The sequence below is a fragment of the Vicugna pacos genome, chromosome X (assembly GCF_048564905.1).
Source record: "Vicugna pacos chromosome X, VicPac4, whole genome shotgun sequence".
Taxonomy (NCBI): Eukaryota; Metazoa; Chordata; class Mammalia; order Artiodactyla; family Camelidae; genus Vicugna; species Vicugna pacos.
Genome location: NC_133023.1, coordinates 70,755,434 through 70,774,808, shown reverse-complemented (window position 1 = coordinate 70,774,808; position 19,375 = coordinate 70,755,434). Strand labels below are relative to the sequence as shown.

At 32.6% G+C, this 19,375-nt stretch overlaps 1 protein-coding gene across 1 annotated transcript in view; it reads right to left on the bottom strand.

The window, feature by feature from the left end:
- Nucleotides 1-140: 140 nt before the first annotated feature.
- The window catches only part of PCDH11X (protocadherin 11 X-linked), a 545,261-nt gene continuing 526,026 nt past the window's right edge, over nt 141-19,375 (bottom strand). The window contains exon 7 of the mRNA XM_031671543.2: nt 141-751. Coding sequence (XP_031527403.1) covers nt 141-751 — 611 coding nt within the window. The remainder of the gene's footprint in view (nt 752-19,375) is intronic.

The window sequence follows — 19,375 nt, the reverse complement described above, 5'->3', positions numbered from 1 at the left end:
AGCTCTAGACTTGATTCTGGTATCTGTTTCTATTTATACAGCTATTTACAAACCTAACAATTTGAAGTATTCACTGAAATTGGATCTTAAACTGTGATTATATACATCTGGTTGGAAAACGTGAAGGAGCCGGTTTAACTTTATAAGGGATGTTCTTCCATAATGGGGGAATCATCCCTAGAGGGTCTAGCCTGTTGGCCTGGAGTGAAGGTGGTCAAGGGAATGACTTTAATTGAGTCATCACTAGGATGAAGTCTTTCAGACATGGTGTAAAACTGAGATCTTGTACTACCTTGCCCTCCCTGATCAAGAGCAAGCAGTCCATCAGGTCCACCACCTTGCCCCCAACTTTGCTGCAAGCCCATTGGTGGCTGTGCAGGGCCGCGATGGAGGGCGGCGGCCTGTGCCAGGGGAGGGCTGTGGCGAAGAGCAGTAGCCTGTGCTAGAGGTGGGCTGTGGTGGAGAGCAGAGGTCTGTGCTGGTGGAGGGCTGTGGCACAGGGCGATAGCCTGGGTCACAGGAGGGCTGTGGCACAGAGCAACGGTCTGTGTCACCGAAGGATTGCGCCGGCGAAGAGAGGTCTGCGTCAGTGGCGGGCTGTGGCAGAGAGCGGAGGCCTGGGCCTGTGAAGGGCTGGGAGGGGTCAGAGAAGCTGGCATCCAGCAGGCATCAGAGTGGCCCAAGATGAGACATTCTTGAGTGCAGTTGTCAGAGGCCTCTTCCACAGTTGGTTGAACAGTTATTTCTGCAGCTGTTCGGGTGGGAAGCAAAAGATACAATTTATATTGCAAAGGCATCTTTTGATTGGCTACTTAAAATAAATCATGTTGTTACAGGAACATTGAGTAATCTGTCTAAATGCATCAGAGATTTCCAATATTTTCATAACTGGTACTTGACTTGTCAAGAAATAATTTCTCCAGTAACATAAATAATTGGGAGTGGGTGGATGGCATTTCATTTTTATAATTAGGAAACTTTGGCCTAGTCTCTCAAATGCAGATATTTTAAATTGTGTTTGTGACTGTAAATGGAAACTACAGTCATTGATCTGTACACACAAGTCAGTTGAAATATGGCTCCTAACACGAAGAGAGGACATGAGTGAAATGAATGGAAAAACCAGTCACAGACACATGTGATGAACTAACCAATTATAGCTAACCATTTGGATAAGAATCTAATTAATTAATCTGAGCATAAATCTAAGAATAAGTTAGGTTAATTTGGAAACATAGTTTATTGAACTGTAAGATATGCCTTCTCGGTTCAAAAATATAGCTATAATTATCTCAAAGACAATTGATTTCTCTATTCCTCATTTTCTGAAGCATGACAAATCAGAGGTTAGCAGCGTAAGAAATTACAGATCCAAACTACTTAGCTTTAAAGTATAGTACTTTTTAAAGCTCCTTTATGAGGTTTATGTAAAGTTTTCAAATGCCAATAGGTATCAAATATCAGTAAGTACACTCTACAAAGACTGGCGAAGTAAAGATAGAGTAGCTATATCAATAGAAAAGTTGACTTTAGAGCAAGGAATGTTATTAGCTATAATGAATGATATTACATCATGATTTAAAAAAGATCATTTCTCTGAGAAGACATAACAATCTTAAAAGTTAAAAATAGAAATTCATGTCCCTATAAATCCTCAGCAGGATATAGAATCTAGGTATTGCTGATACCCTATCACACTTAAAACCAAAGAATAGGATGTATCCGAAGTGACTCTCATTAAGACTAATTTTCTCCATTAGGTAACTATTTATTTTTCTTCCTGAGAAGTCACTTAAAAAATGTTCCTATGAGATTAACATTTAAAATATTCTATATTTTTGCACATTTATATTTGAGAAATATTTGGGAAGGTAGAGTTTCATGTATTTTGGGTGATATTAAGTCATAAAAGCATGATGGAAATAATATGAACACACACATAACTATACTTTAAAACAAAATTTAATTTCTCTGCCATCAGAAAACCAACTGATCTGGCAGCCTTAAATTTTACAACAAAAGAATACATCACAATTTCAATGTTGAGTTATTTGCCTCATTATGAGGAGAAAATAGATACAGTCATTTTCACTGAAAGATATGATTTATAGACATTCCTTTTTTAACAGCTTTGTTGAGATAAAATTCACATACCATAAAATTCACCCATTTAAGGTGAATAATTCAATAGTTTTTTTTAATATATTCACAGAGTTGTGCAACTATCATAACAATCAATTTTGGGACATCCTTATCACTCCGAAAGAAAGCTGGTACCCATTAGCAGTCACTGGCCAAACTCCACAGTTCTAAGCAACCATTAATCTACCTTTAGCGTCTACAGATTTGCCTATTGTAGACATGTAATAGAAATGGAATCCTTTAAATGGAGTCTTTTGTGACTGGCCTGTTGCCTTTAGCATCATGTTTTTAAGGTTCATCCATGTTGTAGCATGTATCAGTACTCCAATTCTTTTTTTATTGTTCAAGATTATACCATATTTTATTTATCCATTCATCTGTTGATGGACATTTGGGTTGTTTCTCCTTTTTGGCTGTCATGAGTAATGCTGTTATGAACATTTTGTAAAAGTTTTTGTGTAGACACAGTTATTCATTTCTCTTGGGAATGTACCTATGTATGCAGTTGCTGAGTCATATGGCAACACTATGTTTAACTTTTGAGGACTTGCCAAACTGTTCTCCAAATTGGCTGCACAATTTTACATTAGTACCAGAAATACATGAAGATTCCAATTCCTCTAATCACTTCCTGCAAAAATTCAGCTTGGATTCTACAGATTTTGATAGGAATTGTGTTGAATCTGAAGATGAATTTATGAAGTATTATACTTTAACAGTATTAAGTCTTCCAATCTTTGAACATAGGATGTCTTTCCACTCATTTATATCTTTACTGTCTTTAAATAGTTATTTCAGATTTTTCAGAATACAAGCCTTGTGCTTCTTTTGTTGAATTTGCTCCTAAGTATTTTATTCCATTTTATTCCATTGCAAATGGAATTTTTTTTAATTTATTTTTTGGAATGTTTATTGCTAAACTACAGAAATATGCTTGATTTTTATGTATTGCTCTTAAAGCCTGTAACACTGCTGAGCTTGATTATTAGTTTTAATAGGTTTTTAGTGGATTTCTTAAGATTTTCTATGTACAAAATCATATTATCTGTGTATACAGGTAGTTTTGCTTCTTTCTTTGCAATACGAAAATTTTTCTTATGTTTTTCTTGTCTAATTGTTCTGGCTAAAACCTCCAGCATAATGTTTAATAGCAGCGGTGAAAGCAGATATCCTGTATCTTGTTCCTAATCTTAAGGAAAACAGAGTATTTCACCATTAAAGTAGTTTTTCATTTCTCTTGTGATTTCTTCTCTGACCAATTGATTATTTATGTGTGTGGTTTTATTTTCCCGTACTTGTTAATTTTCCAAATTTCTTTCTGTTAATTTATTTCTAATTTCTTTCCATTGTGGTCAGAGAATATACTCTGTATGAATACAATTCTTTCAATTTACTGAGGCTTGCTTTATAGCCTAGCATACATTCTACCCTGTAGAAAGGTGCATATGCTCTTGAGGAGAATATGTATTCTGTTCTCATTGGAAGGAGTGTTAGGTCTACTTGATTTTGACTACTGCTGTCTCTCTTTATCTCTAGTAGCATTTTTATTGTAAAGTTTTTTAAAATTTAAATAAGTCTGATATTAGTGTAGTCACTATATTTATCATGATTTCTCTTTGCACATTTTCTTCAGTGGACTTATGTAGTTGCCCTTAATATTATTGATACCATTTAATTAGCTTAACAGTTTCCCAAATAGATAGTAAAAGTGTAGATTAACTCAGTGCAAATTCAAAATAATATGCATTGCAAATTAGTGGAGTTCAAATTAATTACACTTAAAATAACATTCTCTGGGGGTTTCTGTAACTCATTAATAATATTTAACTTTGAAGGAATGAATATTTTTCCTAGGGAAATATAGTATCCTCACATAGTTCCAAAATAGTCTTCTATAGGGAAAATATGATGTAGTCATATTGTTGACCATTTTATCACATTGAAAAGGCAACTTGAACTAAAGTTATGATTCAAGTGATCGCCAAAATTTCTGCCAATATACACACCAATTGAGTATACCAGGAAAATGGAATATACAGCAGGATAATAAAAATACCTATCTACAAAGAATATATTGCAGAAAAGACTGACCCAATATCTCTCTTTGGAAAGTACTTACAAGAGGACTGTTAACCATCTGCAGTTGTTGAGAAGGAGTGAGGAAAAATGACAGTATATTGAAATATATTTTTAGCACAATGAAATGAAAATCACTGTTTTGTCTCAGACAGAAAATATGCTCTTATGAAGTCAAATAAATTCATTTGGATAATCTTTTCCTTCATTCTAAATGCTTACACTTATTTGACCTTTAAATTGCTTTTGAGAACTATTTATTAACTCATATTTATTTAATTGGCTGATATATGTGTTTCAAGAAATAGAGGAACAAATTCCAGTCTTTCAAAATTCAGATAACAAGTTCATAGATGTGATTAAATGTGCCCTGGTGATGCTCCCTATCATTCTCTAACCTTTATCAATTTGAGGACAAATGCATATTTTATAGACATTTTCCTTAGTGCTATTCCAAAACTAAATTGAATGTTCATTATACAGAAATCTCCAGTCAAACTGTTCCATTTAATGTATTTGTTAATCTCTGATAGCAAATTTCACATGATAGAGGTCTTATACAGATCATTTGATTATAGTTCAAAGCTGAACTGTCATGAAAAAGAATAAGATATTGTTGTAAATTTGCTTTGATCTTTCTTTCTCTTGTTCTTTCAGTAGTTTCCCAACTGCATAACTGAAATGTTTTAGGGGAATATCAGATTGTAATTGATACATTTATTTCAGCGAAAAAGAATTTATTGACCTGAATTGTTCATCATTTGATCTTCCCAAGCTAGTAACTGGGAAATTTATGGCTTGCCTAATGGGTTGACAGTAAAGAGTTTGGTTTAATGTGGTCCAAATGCGTAGCAAAGGTATTTGAAACATTCAGTCCGGATTTTCACTTTTTATTTAGAGTTTTGTGTGACTTAAAGTTTCACCTATATTTTTGAAAATAATCTGTTGCAAATTGATAGCTTCAATCTATTCATGTAAGAGAACTTGCCAGAGTAGCAAAAGGATATGCTAGAGACAAGAATCATAAGAAGAGTGATTCTGTTTTCGTCTGACATCTCTCCAATATCCACCGAGATTTGTTGGAAACCCATTGAGCAAAGTGACCATCACCAAGGAAATAATTTCAGACATAAATGAGTAAGCCAACATCTGGAAATTGGTGGTGCTGGAAAGCTTACTATGAAAATATCATTAGAGTTGGCTACCTTATAGCTACAAATATAGCTATACTTTACGTTAATACATTATTTATTCTATGCCAAGCTTTTAATCAATCCACGGTTTCAAAATTACATTTTAGTTTCAATTTTTAGTCTCCTCAGAGTTTTATTCCTATATAACTTAAAGTCTAAAATAAGTTACCTAGCTTAAAAGAGCAGGTTTTAAGTTAAGCAAATTTTCAATATTAACAATCTAGGATTGCATTTAGAGTAAACTGATAAAAGAAGCTAAAAGAAGCAAAATTCTCACACAATGAAGCAAACTGTCTATAATTACACAGACATTTTTCATATTTCAAAACACTGCACATACATGAACACATGGCTCATGATATCAACCACCATCAAACAACGAGAAGTGACTTTCATTTGCTATAGCATTTCTGATTAATCAACAAGGGTAGTAGTTTGTATATTATCAGGTTTTTGGGACCTCAGCAAAATGATGGTGAAAACAACCTTACACTGGTTCAGTTAATAATACCCAGTAAGAAATGTCTTCCTTTTCCCTTTAAAAGTAGTGTTTGGTGACAATAGCAGCTCAGGTCTGGTATAAGAAGAAAATCCTCTGAATTATCACAGTAATCAAAAATAATCCCATGGATAATATCACTGAATACATTTTGCTTCATATCTATCTGCAATACTTTGAATGATTTAAACTGATTTGTTAATGTGAATCAATATACTTTAATAAAATAAGCTGTGATATCTTTCATTTCCAAATTCTGTGACATAGTCTGTATCATGTGACTGTAAAATATTTTAAACATCCAGATCTATCCAGAACTAAGACAGAATGCATATAAATACCAAACTGTTAGTTACTTTATTCTTTTGTATTTTATCATATTATTGAAATAGTGTACACATACTTGAAGAGGCAATGACATTTTGGTGCAAAACATTATCATGCTAGGAGTGTTGTGATGCAAAGTGTACTCCAAAAAGCATTATTTGTATTTGGCTTTTGAAAACGGAAAGGAAAACATTTTCTTTTTTTCCAGGGGGTTAGAGGATTATGTTTTATTATTCCTTGGAAGTTTGATTTCTAGCCTGAACTTGGTACCTACTGCAGTCCAAAGCAGAACAAGGCCATTGCCTTGGTAGGACTTTGAATTTTTTTTAGTTTAATGAAGAATCTGTCAGACTTATAGATTCTCCTTTTGGAAGGTGGAAAAAGTGCCTTTTGGTCTATGGCCATAGACACTATGAAAAACCCATACAGATTTATTAATGACCAGTATATGTAGCCAGTGCCATTCATCCACTGATTTTTGCCCATTTATGCTAATGAAGTGGGCTTGGTGATAACTATTGCTATTCTATAAAGCAAGAAGCCTGTGTTTATTTAGACTGGGAAAACTGGGACACAGCTGCCTTGTGCAAGAACTCATTTAGCAAAATCTTCACACTTCTGTTTTAACCCTTTTTTGGAATGTATCTTACAAAAAATAGAAATTATTCTCTCCATTTAAAAATTAGCAATGCTACCATTATAAACTTGCCCTATTATAAATTCTGGGAGTTTCTTGCAAGCACGTTAGGTTCTTCAAATAATGAGTTATTTTAGAATATTGAATAATTAATAATAAATGCTGTCCAGTTTATTTATTAGCAAAGGCTATTTTACCTTAAACATGTTAACACATGTTATTTCAGAAACTCATAAGTGACTATTAACATAAAATCATTCATGATATTTTAGTGATTTGGGAGGGGAAATATTTGTTTATAAATTTGGTATTTGTTACTTATTCAAGAACTATATTTTGCAAAAGCAAGAGCTAATGTTAGTGAGTAAAGAGATATATAATCGGTTAATTGATATTTGAAAATGTAATTGACAATTTTTAAAATACGCCATTTCAATATGCCTTTCAACACAATCTACAGTATTGGTATCTTTGACATAAAGAGTAGGAAGTACAAGAAAAAAATATATTCAAAGATACTCAAAAAGTACCATTTCTGCCTATTAAAAAAACCAAACAAATCCTAAGTCTGTCATATGCAATACAATGAAATATTGCTAAAAGATATACATAGAAAGAAAACTCAGATATCTAAATTGCTTTGACATTCTATTTAAATAATTTCATTTTTATAAAATAGATTTTTGTATTGAAAATATACACAACAGAGAAAGTATGTGCTATTACTATCATTGTTGCTCACTATTTGTGATCTGGAGAAGAGAAAGGATTTCTTCTAAGGATGCTCTTTGAATAGGGTAAGAGTAAGGATAAACAGTCGTGACACCGGATATTCCCACTGCTGGGATCACCTCTAGATTAGTCTGGGTTAGAATCTGGAAATGTCAAAATATATAACGAAACAAATGTGAAAACATTTATTCTAAAGTAATTTGAGTAAATTGATTCAAATGTGAGTGAAGTCATGAAAACTTTCTCTGGTGGCAACTCTTACTCCTGTTACGGTGTTTATGAACTATTTTCTGTAAGATAGGTGGGTATGAATTAATCATTTGGGATTAAGTATTACATGTTAATTGAAGGCAATTTTTAATGAATTCTGGTTTACCTCAGCCAAACGTTATGTATCTGAGCATTTATTCAGTGTTTTGTGTTTTAATTAGTCAAACTTCTTATGTTCCTGGTGTCAATATGCTAACTGCCTTTGAGCAAAAGCAAAAGAAATGGTTGCTTTTCCTTTTTGAAGCAGAGGATGCCTGGTACTTGCTTTTTGGTTTGTGCTTATATTGACTTGCATATACTTTAGAGGCAGGTCATTGAAAAAATAATGCTTTATATAATTTTAAACTAGTAATGCAAGTATATTTTAATTGGTCAAGAGATAAAACTAATTGCTTGCTTTTATTAGTGCAGATATCATTACTGTAAACGTCACATGAAGATTTTTCTTTCAAATTGTCTTTTAGAAATGGCAAGTGGTGCTCCAGTTGTATTAGGCATATTATAGATTCAATATGCTATCTGAAGTTTTGTAATGAGGAGGCATTAGAATGTCTGTACAGATGTAAGGTGGACAAGCAATGAATCAAGTTTAGTCTAATGAGCCATAACTTTGATGTTTGCATGGCAGACAACTTGTATTTGAATTACTCTGTACAGTATTTCAAAGGCAAATGTATGTATCATAAAAAACAGAGAAAGAATTATGGATATAGTCTTCATTTAAACAATACTCTTTCTTCACAAGCAAACTAAAGTTTTAATGAATGATATAGATAAATAAACGGTGATAATATAATAGACTAATCATATTTTTTCTTACAAAATGGCTGAAGAATGGGAGGAAACACGAGATTCCTTAAAATGCATTTGATCCAAATGTATGTATGTAATTTATGAATCACTGCCAATTTGCTCCATTTAAGTGGGAGAGAAGGTAAATAAGGTACGAGTTGCATTAACAAAGAAAAGACCGTGTATGTGTGCGTGCGCACACACACGCAAAGATAGGGAGGATGTGATTCCATGTGGCCATGGAAGAGAGAGCACAGCATTCACAGAGGGCTGGAGATGATTGATAGAAATAAGTGAAGAAAAGGAGAGTGATAGATACAGGGAGATTTGAAGTGAGCTAGTGTGAATAGTCCCTTGGACAGTTGATTGTAACCTCAAGTGAAGAAAAGGTCTCCTGAGGCAGTTCTCTATCAATTGAGAGAAAAGGACCTAAAATGATCCCTGATAAATGGACACAGAAATAGATGAAACATGTGCATTGTATATAGGCTGATTGATTACAATAGAATATAAGGTTAACATTTCATGAATTAAGCAGAATACTGCTTTCAATGCATTTTTTTCCTGAATTTGTTTTTCATTACTATTAACATGTATCCTCCTTCCCAAATATAGATTTTATTGTGCATCCATACATACACAACTTCAGTACAATTTGCTACATACCCATCATGAACTTTCTTTTACGAAGAAAAGGAGAAAGGATTAACCTCCTATTCTTATTCTATTGTTAACTCATTAGATTTTCTAGTGATTCAGTTGCAGGTCGGCTGTAAGGATGGACCTGCCTTTACTCACTACAGCAACACACCAGGTCCAGGATATGGCCTTTACTCTTACCACCAGAAGCTAAGGCAAAATTGATATCAGGGAGAAACATATTTGATGAAAACTGTCCTGATAATTAGATAAAGAAAATCTGAAAGATATTAATTATATTTATAATTTAAATCAAATATTTAAAGTGTCTATATTTTCTCTTTATCACTTTTCCAGGCAGATTGAGCAATGACTCAATAATAATCATGCTATTACATCCTGCAGGCACATTACAAGAAAAACATTATAATGTTACTGTAGTTAATACAAATATAACAGTTAACAGAAAGCATTCCAAGATCATATTCTTAGATTCAACCCAAAGGATTTTAAAGAGTGCTTCTTAACTAGGGTTGCCAGATTTGACAAAACTACAAGATGCCCAGGAAAATTTGAATTTCATATAAACTACAACTAATTTGTTAGTGTAAATATGCCTCATGCAATATTTAGGCCTACTTATACTTAAAAAATGCTGTTTATCTGAAATCCAAATTTATCTGGACATCCTGGATTTTATCTGGCAGTCCTATTCTAGATACGAGGCTCTAATTTATCCATGAGTTTTCTGTAAGTGCACAATAACCAGAAACAACAATGGTAATTTATTTTCTTTCAATCATATGTTAAAAAGATAACTGAAAATAACTCCTGTGTGTGCATAGCAGGTAAAGATTTTAAAGGATAAGCTTATGATATATTTTCTTATACACATACTAACATTATAAACCATACACTTTGTGGAGAAGGAGATTTATCATCTTAATATTTAAATCCCAGGTCCTGACACTCTCTTTTTTTTTACTTATTAAATTGGACCAGCCCCATTCCCTATTCTCAGGAAAATTCTTTTCATTTTTTCAGAGAATATATTATATCATTTTGGCAAAGACATATTGAGTAATTAATATTTATTTGGTTCTAATATTTCTGATACTGATGGTGGTTAGACCATATAGAAACATTTTGGTAATTTTGTTGCTTTTCATTTTGTGATCCAATCTACGTTAGCTTATGTTTTAAAAAAGAGATGTTTAAGGAAGTATATTCAGTTATTCTGGTCATCTTAATATGAACTTATAAATTACTATTAATTTATGAATATTACTTTACTAATTCAAAGTTAGTAAGGGGGAAGATTTGAGAGACTTGCTGGAGGCAGTCATGGATTTATACTGAGATCATCACACTTTCTTACTTGGCCCTGCCTGTGACCAAGGACCCACATTTGTAAGAAAGACAAATCAAATTTTAAATTTTTTATCACGTGAAATGCAGGAAGATTTTTGAACTACTGTACAATAAAAATGTGTTTTAAACATAAGTGGTAGTATGTACCCATATTATTTATTTTTACCACAGCAATTATAAGTAAAATTGCATCCAAACAAGTCAGTAAGTATGAAGTATGTCTATATTTTTCTATATATCACTAAAGTGTTTCAATCTCAACCCAAAATATATTTTCCCCAAGGTTTGCATCATCTGTCAATTTCACAGAGCAATCATTATATAATTGAAATATGCAGATTTTGGAATTAGACATTTCATGATATTGTGTGGTTTCATAAGTTGTAAAATGAAACTCACTACTAAAACTACCTAGAATATTTTATCAAATCAATTTATGACATAGTTAATATACTATTATAGTACTCTTTTCTGAAAATATGCTTTATACTTTAATGATTACATATTAAAAAGTTTATTATAGCTCTGTGGTGATGCATACCATTTACTTAGGTAAAAAATATATTTTCAAAATCTAAATTTCTCTGACAATATTACACTTCTAGGAGCAATACAATGAAGGCAGTTTTCAATATTCAACTACTATGTTTATTCCCAGCTAGTCTCGCCACCAATTATTTATAATATCAAAGAGTTAGTGAAATATAATTGAAATCTGTTTTAGGTCCCTTAACTGAGTACATTTTGTATATTATATAATTAAGAAAATTTTATTAGGTTTCATTAGTCATGTTCCAAAGTATACAAACACAACTAATATGAAGCATATAAGCATTTGTAACACCGATGCCTCTTATTCACATCATTCAAAATAATGATGGACTAGATATCCACATACACATTTACATACATGTATATATGTGCCCACAATTAATTTGTATCTTGTAGTTAGTATCTTATTGTCATCGGCTTTTTAAAGTTTGTTTTATATACATTTTAGATGGTAACTGCACATATTATCAAATAAAATAATTACTTCCTTTCATCTGAAAACAAATACACTTTGTTTTTCACAGAAAATTTAGATCGTTCTCACCTAAATTAAATGTAAATCATCAAAATGATAGATTACATTTGTTTACACAAGACTGTGAATATAAACAGGTATAGGTAGGTACGAATGTCCTAAAATGTATGGTAATGCCTTATCCAGTGAGAAAAGGTAAAAGGCAATGGCATATTTTTATTATTAGTTACTTGTACCAGAAAGTATAAACATAAAATGAAACATTCTTTGAAGCAACAATTTTATATTTTAAATGAAGGGAAAATGCCTAGTCAAACTGACAAATAGAACTAATATAAGTATTACAATTTTCATATCAATCTGAGAAAAATTTTTTGAATTATAGTCATCTTCATCCTATTTGATAAAGAAAATTGATTTCAAATGTGTAATAATTTTAAATAGTATAATCCAGATTTCATTGGACCCCTACCAAATCTAACAGTGTAAGAGTGTGTTTCTGAGTAACGTATTTTACTTGGGGATGATATATCCGGTATATCTGAAAAAGCAATTTAGGTGTTCTGTATTAGAAAAGTGGATTGGGGTATACTGTTAGTTGGTTGCACCCTTATGATCAGGCTTTGAAAAGTAAAAATAACTTTTCACAAGATAGTCACCACAATACTTCACAGTTTGCCGGTTATAAGGGATAATATTTTAGCCCTACAGATATAAAATACTGCATACACTAGTTGTCGATAATATACATTGTAATATGACAAAATAAAGAGTAATAACAAATGCATGAGATTAAATGTTTCTGACATTCTAAGATGTATAAGAGAGATTCCACTTATATATGTAATGGCAGAAACTGACCAAAAGTTGCTGTGTGGCTCTTCAGGCAATCTATGAAATTTCCTCCCAGGGAAGTTAACTAGTTTATGTCAATGCACGAGACTTAGAGTCACAGGGGCACAATATATTAAAATGATGTCAAGATTAATAGCTGCACATCAAGTCAGACCAGAAAGACTGATAAAATTTACCTTTGGGGGTTTCTTTGCTTCTTTATCATAGAGATGTTCCTTAACACCCAGAGGGGGCTTATTTCTTAATTTTGTTCTGAAAGTATGTTTGTAGGTATTTGTTGAGGGAGTTGAGTTATGAAGTGAATATGGTAACAATTTCAATTGTCTTTAGGCTAGAAGTACAACATTATCATTCATTTCAGTCAACTCGACACAAGCATAATAGTAGACATCAGTTTCCTGAATAGTAACATATACTTTTAGTAATGAACTTATGATAAAGTATTATTCTATAAAGGCAACTATAGCCTAAGGTAAAAGAAGAAAACGAAGGCTGTAAACAATGTCCACTATTGCACATCACCTTATTTTCAATAAATTATAATATATTTTTTGCTTTATAAAATAGAAATTAAAAGCAAACCCCAATAAGTATTAAAATGTTTTGGTGGTAGCAAGGGTGGAAGTATAGATTTTAAAAGATAAAAAAGAAACAAAATGTAGCCTGTGATACAGGTAGGGTGGTATAGATAAGTTTATTTAAATTAGCTATGAAATCTTCAAATTATGCATTCATTTATTTACATTCTTACATATCCTAATGTATTCGTATAAAATTATGTTTCATGTGCATATGTCCGAATCTGAGCAACTTGAAATATAGATAGATGTATATAATGCTTAATTATTTGTAAATAAAGTAATGTAGCAAGCTAAATAGAACAAACGGATAAAAAAAATCGTAGATCTACCTTTCTTATATTTTAAACATTCTGGAATATTTAAACTATCTAAAGCGCTCAAAGAAATGTACTTTTGCACACGTAGTAAAACCATTACCATATACTTGAAGACATTTTCCCTAATATTTTCCCAGTTTTGAGGTAAATATTCATGTTGGCTGGCTCAACTAAACTTCTGAGAGGTAAGAGCAATAACTATTAAACCAAATACTGGATAATTTATAATAACATTAAAATATAGAAATCTGCCTATCAGGGCATCTAATATTAAAAAACTAGCTGTCAAAAGGATAAACTTTTGTAAATTTATAAGCAGTCACTGAAATAAAGAACTATTTACCTCAGTAGTTAGTAAATCTAATCATTTCATGCCTATGCACTGGATATGAAGGAGGATTAATAAAATGGCTGCACTTAGGCTAACAGATCACTTATTCTTATGTTTGCCCTTAAAACGGTCAACTGACCTGACTGACTGGTTGCTACTCACAGCTCCAGGCCCATTGTTAAAACTAAAGCTATTGATCTTACTGTTTCTACTTTATTCCAGGAATCAAAAGCTATAATCAATCTTGGTCTCTGAGTCGATCTCCAGGGAGAAGGTCATAGACTTTAACCTTACAAAATAGCCTGAATTACCAAGAAGACCACACCTTGGGTGCTTATAAGATAAAGAGATGGAAAGAGATCTAACCACTAGCCTCTATAGAATTGGTTGCCTGGAGGCATCATGACGCCATTCTAAATCTTCTGATGAGAAAATGATTCTGTTGATTGTTATCCATGCTTTATTGTTTGAGCTATGGCTATATAATCACCCTGCCCCATCCCCAACTGTGGCTTCACAGTTTTGAAGGCACTAGCTTGCCCCCTTTGCCTGGCAAAGCAATAAAATTGCCTCTTTTCTTCTAAGCTCCAAGACCTTGTCTTTGGGTTATTTGGCTCCTCAGGGGCAGGGGCGGATCTTTCGGCAACAGATATGGGAGAGAACAGCTAAAACAATGAATTGCAATGGATGATGATATTAAAAGACTTGAAGGACATTTCAATAATTGAAAATTAACTGAAGAGTTTACTACATTAATTTGTGAGAACGAACTAATGATTTTCTCTCTTCTATATATTCTATCCATGAGTTGAGGAAAATACAAGCGGATCTTAAAAGCATAATTTGAATTTCGGTTAAGGATTTTCATATCCCTACTCCATGAAACCCTATATATCTACCTTAATTATCTCAGCATTTGGGTATTATGAGGCTGAGTTAATACATCATGATGAAGGCAATTCACATTTATTGGTCATGATATATTGAATATAAATAGTCATAGTGAAAACCTTCTATATAAAGAGAATGTAACTATTTCTCTCCAAAATAACTTGGAGGCAAAGTAGTCAGATCAGCCACCATTCACTAATTTCACTTAAACTTTCAGTATTGACTTTAAGAAAAAAAGCAGCCTCTCCATTTTGAACATAACAGGTCAGTTAATAGCCTAGAAAATTTACTTCTTAGGGTGTGACAAGAATGCTTTTAGCTCTTAAAAGTGAAGCTTTTTTCCAAAGAAAATAGAAACCTCTTTACCTTCACTCTCCATATTATGATGCAAATAATTTAGAAGTTATTCCTACTCTACAAAGTTGGTATGGAATGCACTGTATTTGCAGTGTGGGAAAGGATTTATGCATTCTAAATATATAATTATATCGGGAAGAGACATTCTAAGTCTTAAATGGGGCACACAAATTACACCTAACAGCATTAAAAACTACCTTACTTTGTATGAACATGCATTAAACTGTAGTTTTTCTTTTAGAATATGGAGTGCTCAATTTTAGCTAAGATAATCTGCATAAAAGAGGACGAATTTGCATTCTTGTGACTATTTATTATTCTTTTCTTAAGCACATATTTACAATCATGGAAAGCCTACCCAATTTTCTTTACATTAGAATCCTAAAAACTATCTTATTCTCTTATTACCTCAATTGCCATTATTTCCAAGAATTTTCAAAATTTAAAGATGAAATGGGAATGTGTGAAATAGATATGGTGCTGTCTATGTAACTGAATTTGTTTAGAGGATTTTGATGAAAATGTCTTGACTTCTTAACAAACATGAATAAAAACTTCAGTTCCTTTTCAACTGGATTGTGGTGTAAATTTGTAACACCATCATATCATAAATGGGGCATGTGGTTCACTATACGTTAAATGAATACCCTTCCAGACCTCAAGGATGACCGTGTCAATTTTTAGTAGACCCTATTGTGAACGAAAAATACTATGAACCATATCAGTAAACAAAGAATGCTGAAACCATCAAGTCATCAGCCCCTGCCGGCCACCCGCCAGTGAAGACAAGCCTGCAGCCCAGCCTCTGCAGCCACTCACAATGGTGCACCCTGAGGGGACTCAGAATAAGAAAGGACAGGATACTGGCCCTAGGTAGCTACGTGCTTGTCAAAGGAATGAATTCAATGAGCCCAAATGTTTGCTTCCTCCCATACATAGAAAAGAGCTAAATTCTTTAACTTCAGATGCCTGGTTTTCTTTAGTTAACAAGTAATCCTTTATTGTTCCAACTACCTGGTCTTTGTTATAAAGCTCATATATATCCTAGCTTAGCTCCTCCCCTACCTCTTCGGAGCAGTTCCTCAGAGCGATCTGAGAGGACTCAGTCCTGGCTCAAGTCCTCCCGCCAAATAAAAAAACTCTCAACTTTTAGGCTGTGCATTTATTTCAGTCAGCACTATGGAGGGAGTGAGACTGAATAATTACTCTTTTTCTGTGTTGTTTTATTTTATTACAGATTGTTCAATAAAGGTCAATTCCCTTTCTTCCAACCCCAATTCCTTATATGGAATGATGGTTTGTTTTCTTTTGTAAAGAACTGAAGATACCTTAGAAATCATGTAGTCTTATTGCAGAGTAGGAAACCAAGGCAAAGCAAAGTTAAGTGAACTGCCAAAAGTCATAGAGCTAGTTAGCAATAGAGACAGACCTAGAAGTCTATTCTCATTACTCCCAACTCATTTTTCTAATTACCCTTAGCTCTTGTGGAGCAAAGAGCACAACATGCAATGAGCTATAATCTCTATATTACAAAGCATTTACATTCACATTTAAAAGGTAGAATGATTTTTAGGATTCACATTAAAATACAATGTTTCAGAAGTGCATCACAGGTTGTGTTCTGATTCTATATGGAAAATAATATGAATTCATTCTCTTCATTCCTAAACCTCCTTTTGACAAGTTGCATTCTCCTTTCCTAATTTACTTTTAACTCGTTGATAAGAGATTACATAATTAAGATACACATAAAATAGTAATACTATTTAAATCGCTGAAAAAAGGAAAGCATTCCTACGTTTTAGACATAAACTCATAAAATTCAGCCAGCCTTGAGGTTGGTAGTCAGAATATAGACCGTCAAGCAGTTTATCATTTCCTTTTCCTCGCTTTAGAACATAAGCCACAACCAGCCAATTATCAGCTGTACTTGATAGTTCACTGCTGCACGGGTCTGTTATACAACAGGTGCTTATTAAGGACTGCTCTTAAGGTGGATGTAGCTCAGTGGTAGAGCGCATGCTTAGCATGCATGAGGTCCTGGGTTCAATCCCCAGTACCTCCATTAAAAAAACAAAAACAAAAACTGCTCTCAGCTCTCATAAAAATCAAAGAATATAGCAAACACCCTTCTGATTTATAATTTGCAATAAGAAGTCTAACAGTGAGAAGAATTAGTTTTTAAGCTTTATTTCTACTGCTGGTACACAGTGACAGTAATCTACTTATCTCCATTAGAATGTTGAGGATGACTTTTAAAATCAAATTTCAAAGACTTATTTACATATTAACTCTAAATTTTATTTATACTGCATAATCAAGACTAATTTGAAGTCTTAATTTAGATTTTTTTTCACATATCAAATACAATTTAACTGAGAACTTTATTTCATTGTTCATTTGCTTGAATCATGGTTTCCAAATATATATTTTTTAAACCGACATATTTACATTGGTCCCATCGCACATTTGCCATTACTCCATTTCTGCTGAGCCTAGTGATAGACACTTAGAACATAGAGTAGATGGTAGTGGTGGATAAGAGTTTAAGCCTTCAATGAATACAGACAATTTCTCAGTAGGGATTCCTATTAAAACCTAGCTTAAACCAAATGAAACTACCAGATCATATATAATGCCATTTTTCTTCTAGAATAATCATTGTTGTGACCCGTCATGACAGTCCTTATATCTAAGGTTTTTCATAAGTCAACAATATTTATAATGCCTAATAGTTAATTAAGAATACAAATTGCTTTCTTTTCATAAGATTTTGAGTTGTAGTCCAAGAGACTCTAGATAATAGTCATTAAATATTTGATGCAGAATAATAACAAGGTTTGTGTATTCTGGCCATAACACTAAACAGAGCAGCCACATATTGCTCCTTATAATATGTAAATAGAAACTGTAAACATCTGATTAAACTCCTTCTGGAAAGACAGTCCTGGGAGTAAATGGGAGCTAATCACACTCATTCTGTGCTTCACACTCTATATGTGCCTGGGAATAAAAGTAAAGATGAGTTCTGGTTTTATAAAACCTTAAAATTAACTCTGCCAGCAATTTGAAAAATTTTAGGTAATTTACATAAGTTCTGAAAATTTGCCAAAGATATTCTTTACTATTCAATGAATACATGCAGATTAAACAAAGATATCTTGTAAGAATTCTGAAATATCTACCTGTTTATCATTTGTTCTCTGCTCTTATGTATTTTCTAATCTACTTTCCCAAGAAAAGGCCATTTATATTCTATGGTTAATTCATTATAGCCTACTGCTTTCATTGAAGTTCACGTTAGCAGAATATATTCATCAAAAACGATCAACTTGAAAAGATAGATGTAGATTCTGACAAGGAATAATTTATCATGGCTATGAACAGAGCTTCCCACCAACTGGACTGTTTGAGAGTTGGAAGATGAAAATATAATGCTGGAGTACTCTGTTTTAGAAATGATTAGAAAATGGAGAAAAATGAAATGAAAATCTGCAGATTTCCCAATATTGAACTTGATTACATTTTAAAAGTCTTCCCCTCCCTGATACCATGAGGTTATAATGCTCAATAAAGTCACTGAATTACTTCTGTATACAGTGAAGAATTGTAGTTTTATAATGCGACCTACAAGGAGTAACTTGACTGACAGTGAGTAATTTAGCTTTTCAGAAACACCATTCTCAGGGGAGTATAGGCTGTTAATCAATAGACTAACACAGTCAAGTGATTCGTGTTACACAATACATTTTTTTCACTCTTCATATACCATTTATAATTGTATTTCATACAATATGAATTAATGTATTTGCAAAATATAGCAACGATAACCTTTAACTAAGTTTTTCTAGTAAGATATACACATAAGAATATACATGTGCATTTCAATTTTTATTGTATGTAGTAAAATTTAAACTACATCATTTAAAAAAACAAGCTATGTAAATTTAAGTTCACTGATACATTTCAGTTTTTGCAAAACTTAAATGCTTACTTTTAGAGTTAAACTAATGGTGGAGCATGTAAAAATAGCATAATATATGGTGATAACACTTCAATGAATGTATGATTTCAAGTGTTAATTTATTCAAAGGGAATATAATTTAAAACATATAAAATATAATGGAGGGCATACAGTGGAATAAAGCCGCTAAAAATAAAATTTTAAAAAATAGTTAAAAGCAGTGGAAGAGGTAATGGTATAATATTAAGTTAAAAAAATGAAGACATCAACTATTTGTGATCCAATTGTTTTAAAACCAAACCAAAAAACCCATCATATTCTAACACTTAAAAAACAATCGAAATAAATCACAGTGTCACACCAACATTTTAACA